Here is an 8,700-nt window from a genome sequence, read left to right on the forward strand (position 1 = left end):
ACAATGCCAACATTTATTCTGCTGACTGAGTTGAATCAACAGCACGGTAATAGTTCATGGAGATTTACAGGACATGGAGGTTTCCCTTAATGCGGCTTATTCTGTTTACGATGGCCTTGTAGTCGTGCAGAACACATTCATCAATTAAACTTATTAAGAAGAGTTGGCTTACATCAGCCAGTTAAGATTCATGGAACACATTTATTTCTAACTAGCTTTCCTCTATGTTTGCTGTTCTCTGCTCTTTTCAGTATGTGCACATATTCCTCAAAATGAGCGAAGTGCAGCCACTGGGATGCAGCCAGTGTTTTAGAAGGAGCTGAACATTTTTAAGAGAGAAAACTGAGCTATCACCAGCTGTCTCTGCAGCCCTCAGCACGCTGACGTCTAATGCCAAGGTCTTAAAGTTCACTTTCTACAGTGTCTGTCTATGAAAACAGAGGCAGGGTTATTGAAATATCAGGGGTATGGCACACAAACAACGGAGACACTTGGTTAAGGTTAAGAAAAGCAGATCTGTGACAGGACACATACAGTATTCCTCGTGAAAGTCAGATTCTGCAGTATTTCACCTCACTTTCTCTTGCATTGGTCTATGTATATTCCAAGGTACCATATTAGTATGCAGTATGTTAATTATGTAACTGAGGAAAGGGATGGATTGTTTGAATTATGGTGAAATTATTGGTCGAAATTTTTACGTATGATTCAATTTTTACCAGGAGAAAACCACCGAAAAGAAGCATTTTGGGATCTTTTTGCCATTAAATCTGACCTTAAACTTAGGGTTGCACACGCTTCTCTATCAATACAGGATGAAAAAAAAAAATTGATTTGAGCTGTCTGTATAAATCCGCCTTTGGCTGCCCCTTCGACTGAACTGTCCAGTTATCTGACGTTCACTCCTTCATGACAGTTGACAGGTGAGTGGAGAATTTGTGGAGGCGAGGTATCGTCCTGAGGAAATGCCAGAGAAATTCAGCTGACCTCCGAGGCAGACACGGATCAGCGAACACGGATGTTATCTATCCCACATGCACACACGGACATGTAAACAGTTACGCGTTCAATGGGCTCACACACACACACACACACACACACACACACACACACACACACACACACACACAAGCACAAATCAATCACCTGACTCACAAGTGCACTAATGATGTTGTTGACATTAATGAGGAACGTTCATGAAGGCAGCTAACGACGCTAATCATGGAGATTTCACACCGATACCCCGTAGCAAGCCATCATGCCAGCGGATGAGTCATCGGTTAGCTTGGATTTGACGTGTGTTTGTATGAGCATGCATGTGGAGCACTTACTGATTTAAGTGAGCCAATCACAAGAAACAGCAGAAGAAAAACACCATCTGGATCATGTGAAGCCTTTTCTAAGGTTATTTGCGCGCTGACGTTTGTGTTAAATATATCTCAAGTTGGAGAGATTTTCCATCTACTTCGAAGTGTATGAATTTTGCAGTTTTCCAGTTTCAGTTGTCAGTAAGTAAAAACCTTGCAGAGCCAATATAAAAGTTAAGTCTTTAGAAGCAGCCTTGTCTTAGTTTTCTGGACACATATTCACTGAATTTTTCTTCTATCATTAAAGACGCAAACCCTCAACTGAAATTTAAAACATGAAAATCAGCTCAATGAGTCATAAAGTTTTTCATCTCATGCAAGAGTTACAGTGTGTAATGCATCAAAGGAAAGAAACACTACACGGTCAAAAGTATGTGGACATCCATTTATTTCATCCTTATATAAGAGTCGAGTTAGTCCAAAAGAAGACAGAACAGCATATCTGCATATCTTTTTAAGCTTTCAGTTTTACTAGTTTTACTCTAAAGCCACCATCAGTGGCAGGCAGAGGTAATGGGGAACGGCCTCATCAACCTCATGTCAAGGACTTAAACCTTGTGAAAGACTGAAAGATGCTCTCTGCATCTTATAGAAAACCTCTAAAGTCTTCAGTGTGGTTGTCGAACATCTCATTTCAAATCCATGGGCATTAATCTGCTGCTTTAACAGCCTCCACATCTCCAGTTTCAGGCTTTCCATTAAGATGCTGGAACCTGGCTGCAGGGATTTGCCCCCATTCAGCCTGAAGAGCCTTAGTGAGGTCCAGCACTGATGTTGGGTGATAAGGCCTGGCTCACAGTTGCCGTTCCTGTTCTTCCAAAAGTGTTGGATACAGCTGAGGTCCAGGCTCTGGGCAGGCCAGCCAGCACACTACTGCCTAAAATACCATTGTTTACTGTAGCATGAAGAGTTTCCTTCACTGGGACTAAGAGCCCCAGGCCAAAAGAACACAAAAGGAATGGGGGCAGATGAGTCCACATACTTTTGGCTGTATGCATACTGCAGTGTATATCAGGTTAAGCTGTGCTCGATCACGACGAGAAGACACAGCCAGTCGATAAATGATAAATAACCTGATTCATGATAAACGAGAGGGTTTCATTATTAAACTCAAAAAGAGAGAGAAATCTGAAAAACATACATTTATATATGAGAAGAAAGAAAAATGTTAATTGGAAAAGAATCAAACTTATTTGCATAACACACTCTGGCTTCCAGTTCACTGGCAACCTTAAATATCATTTACCATCCTCCAGCTGATTGCAAATATGGGATCTGGTTTCCTTTCTATATCTAAATATTAATAGTCTCCATTACACGAAAATTACTTTCATCTCCGACTCACATGGAGGGATTAGATTTTAATCAACGCATTAAATATGACTTTCTATTCCTGCAGATGGGAGAGGATGGCAGGCAGTCGATTAGTATCATGCTCTGTTTGCCTTCTCACAGTGAAGCCTGATAAAGTCTTTGTTATCACAGAGGCTGCAAAAGCATAAACAAAAAGACAATGTGACACATGGGAATGAGGCAACGTAATGATGAGTTTCTGTCAAGGATTAATGCATCAGTATAACTTAAAAACAGCTTTTGAGGAGATGGCTTTGGAATTAATAGAATTTCTTAAACAAAAACTGCATTTATGGAGCGATTCTGTTCTCCATCTCATGCTGAAGATCAATCTGCTATCACAGCTACTCCAAAGTATCAACATCCTCAGAGTGATACTGAACTGGGGCCCGTTTCACAAAGGAGGTTCAACAAACTCCGAGTCTAATCCTGAACCCTGAGTTGATCTAGCCTGAGATAGGAAACTCCGAGTTTTCGGTTTCAGAACAGGTGATTTGAGTTAGTTCAATCAACTCAGAGTAGGTTAACTCAGAGTTAAGCGCGTGCACCACGACTATAAAAAGCCAGCATCAATGGAGCCCCGATTCGACGAGTCACCATGGCGACGGGGAAGAGGAGGGCTGCGTATTTTACCCCACTGGAACTCGAACTCTTAATGCGCTCATATGACGAATTTGAGCATGTTTTTAGAAAAAAGTGTAACACCGCTGCAGCTGCAAAAGAGAGGGAGGCGGCGTGGGAGAACATTGCTGCTCGGGTCAGTGCGTAAGTTTAAACGCAGTCCTTTGCAATCACAGTAATATTACAGGGGAAAACTGCTTGAATGGTAGCTCATTAATTTATTTCATGTAGGTGCAATCCCGCGGAGAAGAAGCGCACTTGGCAGCAGCTCAAGATGAAACATAAAAACATTGTTTTTAAGACACGGCATAATTTAATGGGGGTACCTCATTTTGATCATGTGTTACATTGTAAAGTAAATATTAAGTGGCTGTTTGACTGTGCAGTTGTTTTATCACCAACATAATGCTGCGCAAAGAAACGCAGCGCAACACACAATATCTGCTGGGATGTGAGAGCATGACTCCGGCTGGTAATGTTGCAAATGTAAGGACGGATTAGGTTGTGTATGTAGATGATGGACTGTGACGTGAAACGGTACCGTTCAAAAACATAATTGTCTGGAAATGCCAGAACATCTATGCGCGGTCTGATAACCATCTCCCGACGAATATTTAATTCCCTGCGCAGTAATGCTGCACCTTCATCCACGGGATCGTTGTCAAAAAGACATGCCATGTTAGTGAAAAAAGTGCCTACTGACTGATTTTTTTTTTTAAATAACAGACGGCAAAACTATGTTATCCCAAAACTCGCCTGCTGACGAATGAATGAGGAAATCAAATACCGTGTGTGGCTGACAGAGGGCGGAGACAGAGAGAAACTCGAGGTTCATTGAGAAAAACCTGGTCCCGACCAGGTTAGGTTCATAGAGTCTGTTACTATGGTAACTGACCGAGAGCTTAAGTTACCGCTCTCTGTGAAACAGGCTAGAGTTACCCCTCTTTCTCTGGTTTGAGTTACCTCCCTTTGTGAAACGGAAAACTCAGAGTTTCCTTCATTTCAGGCTTAACAAACTCGGAGTTTTCACTAAACCTGCTTTGTGAAACGGGCCCCTGGACTCAATCTGTTGTATTTTTTGACTTCCATTGTGATTAGTCCAGCGCCGCCTTTTCTTAAAATGGTGCCTCACTTCAGTCACTTTGCAGAGGACAGACAGAAGACATGCAATACATAAATACACATAAAAGTGTGACGTATATACAGGTAATCATAATCACCCAAACATAATCAAAAACAAGGGACTGAAAACCTACAGGCAGAAAAAACTAAATACACAATGAAGCTGTTTACATGGCAAATGAGAATGAATATTCCACTGCTTTTCCTGTTTAAATGCAGCCCTGCACGCTCTGATTAACGCAGTGATATCAGTGACATGACTTTCATTCATTTAGCCACCTTCTTGAAAAGGTCGGCGTTGCAACACACACACACATATCCAAAGAACTGTTGATGCACAAGTATTTCGTTGTCTCTCATCCTGACCAGACATGTGGGATTTACCTTTGTGCATGCATCTCTACTCCAGCCTTGCAAACTGCTGTTGCAAACTGTCCAAAAAATGCTCCTGAAACCTGAATAATATCTGCATCTCCCATATTTCTTAGCAGGAAAATTGTGCATTTGGAATAAGGTCTAATTTGGAAAATCCAAACAAAATATGCTGTTTAAATGACCTATAAAAAAAGTTAAATGAGTCTGCATTTAACAGTCATTGTTTTCCCACTATGTTGCATTCTCGTTTCACAGCTAAACATGAGGTTTTAATCCATTTGCAGCATTGAATTGTCTCTCAGTGTTAAGTATTGCAAAGGATGTTTTGGCTACAAAAACAGTGAACATGCAGTAGCTGGCCAACATGTGCTTTGCAGCTAATCTGACCCTGATGGAACGCGCTCACTCATCTCCTCTTTAACCTGCACTAAATCAGAGCAAATGCCAGGTGAAATCAATAAAGCCTGATTAGCTTGATGACACACAGCAGGCTTGCTCTCTCTCCACTGGTCGGTTGGTGGGCTATTTATGCCAAACCAAAGTGTTTTGTAGTTTGATTCTCTGTGGCTCAACATGGCTCAGACTCTCGTTTTCATTTTCCTGCTCATGACATCTGCTGTTTCAGCAAGACACTTTTTTAGCAAGAAGCCAAGTTGTTACAAGCCGGTGCCCAGGAATATCAATTTTGGGGTGAAGTGAGTTGCTTCAAGTTTCAATGTTTGGTGCTTTATTTCTCTAGCTTTCTGTGTTTTCACCTGTTAGACTTTATCAGAAGGCAGCAAATCAAATTGTAACCAGTTTTGTTCAATTATGTATATGCAGGTAGACTGAGGTTTGATGTCTAAGGGAATTTTGAAAGGTTTTCTCTCTCTGTTCTTTGGATATGTCTGAACTGATTTCTTAGATACATGTTCGGAGGATAAATCCCACTCATGCTACTAGACTCCAGGTTTCCAAATTATGTTTAAAACTCCACTCCTTTGAAGTTAATTCTTAAGGCTGTTTTTGCCCTTGACTGCACTTCACAGGCTCTGCACTGCCCCGAACAAGCTTATTTCTAGGCTACAGGTGGTTGATGTTAATTTTGCCAGTGAAGATGCTGGGACTTGCACGGAGAGGAAGGTTTGCCCAGGAAGATCTCGTTTGCACAATAATCCCATAGTCAAGACAATACAGGAACAGAGTTTACATATGAGGTTACTGACTTCTTAAGTGCTCAGTCTATGTGAGGTTTGCCTGCATCCTTGGTCACTAATGGCATTATGTAATTTATTTTTTTTCATGTCTGACTTGATTTTAATGCCCTTCTTTCAGTAGCTGGGATTAATTTTAGAATTGGTTGAAACTTGCAATCTTGACCGGATTCCTCAGTGTCTGATTGGTGATGAGTACACTGCACCCACCTGTCATTTTTTTTTTTTTCCTTCCCTTGGTGGATATGTACTTCAAAGCTGTGTTGCTGCGAACCTGCTGCCCTTAAATCTCACTGATTGTGAAATGACTGAAGAAAAGTGTCTCTCGCAGAACTGCACCTCGTCCCCATGAACTTCTCAACCTTGACGAGCTGCCAAAGTCCTGGGACTGGAGGAACGTAAATGGCATCAACTATGCCAGTGCAACTCGTAACCAGCACATCCCTCAGTACTGTGGCTCCTGCTGGGCTCATGGCAGCACCAGTGCAATGGCAGGTCAGTTTTTGGGGAATTTAGATTTTTCCGGATTATGTCAAATATCCGTTTAAGTCAAATGATGTTTTGACTTGTCTCTAGTGGCATTTATTGGCACAGCAAATAGTCCAGGTAAAACTGCTCACATGAGGTCCCTGAACGCTTCATTTTTACAATTCTCTAATTCTTAAAACTCTTAAATGGCACAAACGAATTCCGTTCACCTTCATCAAAATTCCAAACATTTTAAGCCAAAATAGTTCAGGTTGAATAGTTACTATTAAATACTTCTGCTTACAGTTAAATGGAGAGATCGGTACATTCACATCTGTGCTAAATATGAACCTTGTGGTGGCAAGCAAGTATCTGAGAAGGTTCAAAACTAATTTGTGGCTTAATTCTTAGACAAGTGTTCACAGGTCTGGACAGGTTAATATGCTAAAGCTACTTGGCTCTCCATGTGCCTGGACCTAGTCTTGCTATAGTCGTCATACAGTGAACCCATACCTGTGGTGAACTTTCTATCATGCTGACTTTAGCCTGAATTTTGGAGTGCACCCATTTGGACATGGCATTGCTGAGGGGTGTCTGTTCTCAGGAATGGTATGCAGATTAAATCTTTTGACAAAACAGATGGGAACCTCAGTGATAAAATCATTTGAGACTTGAGTTGAGCTTTTCCAAAACAAATATTGCATTTGTGGGGAACTGTTTTCTCTGCCACGTGTAGATCGTATCAACATAAAGCGGAAAGGCGCATGGCCATCTGCTTATATTTCTGTCCAACACGTGGTCGACTGCGCTGACTCCGGCACCTGTCATGGAGGAGACCATGGAGGAGTGTGGGAGTATGCCCACAAACATGGCATCCCTGATGAGACCTGCAACAACTATCAGGCAATTGACCAGAGTAAGACCTCAGCAACAGTCTGCACTTTCATTCATCTTGTCTATGAGATTGTAAATGAACACACTTCTTTCTTTCTTTTATTTATTTATTTTCTTCTTCCCTCCTCAGAATGTAAACCATTCAATGCATGTGGAACTTGCACCACTTTTGGGAAATGCAACAATGTGCAAAACTACACCTTATGGAAAGTAGGTGACTTCGGAGAAATTAGTGGACGGGATAATATGATGGCGGAAATCTACAGCGGTGGACCAATCAGGTTTTCAATGCTGAAGTTTTTTGTTTTTTTTTTGTTTTTTTTTAAATGGAGTTGTATGAATGCAATTTAAATGTTCCAACAGTAGTTTTGAGGACAGTTAATCATGTCAGATTCTGCCAGCGATGGTCATAAATGCCAAGTCATTTTTCTGTTCTCAAATCATCGTGAATGCCTCTTCCCTCAGCTGTGGAATCATGGCCACAGAGAAACTAGACGAGTACACTGGGGGTCTGTACTCTGAGTATGTTGAGAGTCGTACCATCAACCACATTGTGACAGTTGCTGGCTGGGGTGTAGAAAATGGCACTGAATACTGGATTGTGCGTAACTCCTGGGGAGAGCCATGGGTGAGTCATCTCATAGTAACTCAATAGCCTCAGTCCCTGCATGGTTCAGTAGCTTTTAAACTTGGCATTTAGAAATTGGATGTTAGAATGAAATGCAGTGGGTGCACTTGATTTATAATCCAAGTGACCTTGAGATTTTTCTCCCTCTAGGGTGAGAGAGGCTGGCTCAGAATTGTGACAAGTGCCTACAAAGGAGGAAGTGGAAGCAATTACAATCTTGCTTTGGAGGAAGACTGCATGTACGGAGATGTGATCGTACCCTCAACCTACTTGTAGAAGTGAAGGACCATGTGTAACTACACTGGACAGAAACGATGCCTTAATCCTCACTTCTAATCCATGATTTCACAATTGTAACATCTTGTTCTTGTCATGTTTATGGGCCAAATGAACTGGAATTGTCATGTCAGTGAAATAAAAGTACTTTTGCAACATCAAACTTTAACCTCTGACTTTGTGTTACGTGAAGGTGCAGCATCTGAAGTGAACTAATTCTTTTCCAGTGGACTCCGGCCTGAATGCAGAAGGCATCGTCTGCAGTTGGGTCACTTCTGGTATTAGAGGATGCAGTGAGTTGCTTTTTATGGTGGAGAAGCTTTTTGGAGTTGACTAAAATAAAAAGGCTTTAAGCAAAGGTTTAGTTATTTTTGTCACTGCCTCGTTCAGCCTTTTACATCAT

At 41.5% G+C, this 8,700-nt stretch overlaps 1 protein-coding gene across 1 annotated transcript; it reads left to right on the forward strand.

Annotated features, from left to right (window-relative positions):
- The first annotated feature begins 5,411 nt into the window (after positions 1 to 5,411).
- LOC143325991 (cathepsin Z-like) lies at positions 5,412 to 8,297 on the forward strand. Its single transcript, XM_076739440.1, has 6 exons — positions 5,412 to 5,533; positions 6,363 to 6,526; positions 7,236 to 7,415; positions 7,524 to 7,674; positions 7,859 to 8,021; positions 8,172 to 8,297. Exons 1-6 carry the CDS (start codon positions 5,412 to 5,414, stop codon positions 8,295 to 8,297), a joined length of 906 nt encoding a protein of 301 aa, XP_076595555.1.
- Positions 8,298 to 8,700: the final 403 nt, after the last annotated feature.

This window comes from Chaetodon auriga, chromosome 9 (assembly GCF_051107435.1).
Source record: "Chaetodon auriga isolate fChaAug3 chromosome 9, fChaAug3.hap1, whole genome shotgun sequence".
Taxonomy (NCBI): domain Eukaryota; kingdom Metazoa; phylum Chordata; class Actinopteri; order Chaetodontiformes; family Chaetodontidae; genus Chaetodon; species Chaetodon auriga.

What these genes read in the sequence shown, in the direction of transcription:
- LOC143325991 (XM_076739440.1), top strand. Translation starts at nt 5,412, where the DNA reads ATGGCTCAGACTCTCGTTTTCATTTTCCTGCTCATGACATCTGCTGTT. An exon ending in AATATCAATTTTGGGGTGAA is followed by an intron (nt 5,534 to 6,362) that starts GTGAGTTGCTTC and finishes TGTCTCTCGCAG; the next exon opens with AACTGCACCTCGTCCCCATG. An exon ending in CAGCACCAGTGCAATGGCAG is followed by an intron (nt 6,527 to 7,235) that starts GTCAGTTTTTGG and finishes TGCCACGTGTAG; the next exon opens with ATCGTATCAACATAAAGCGG.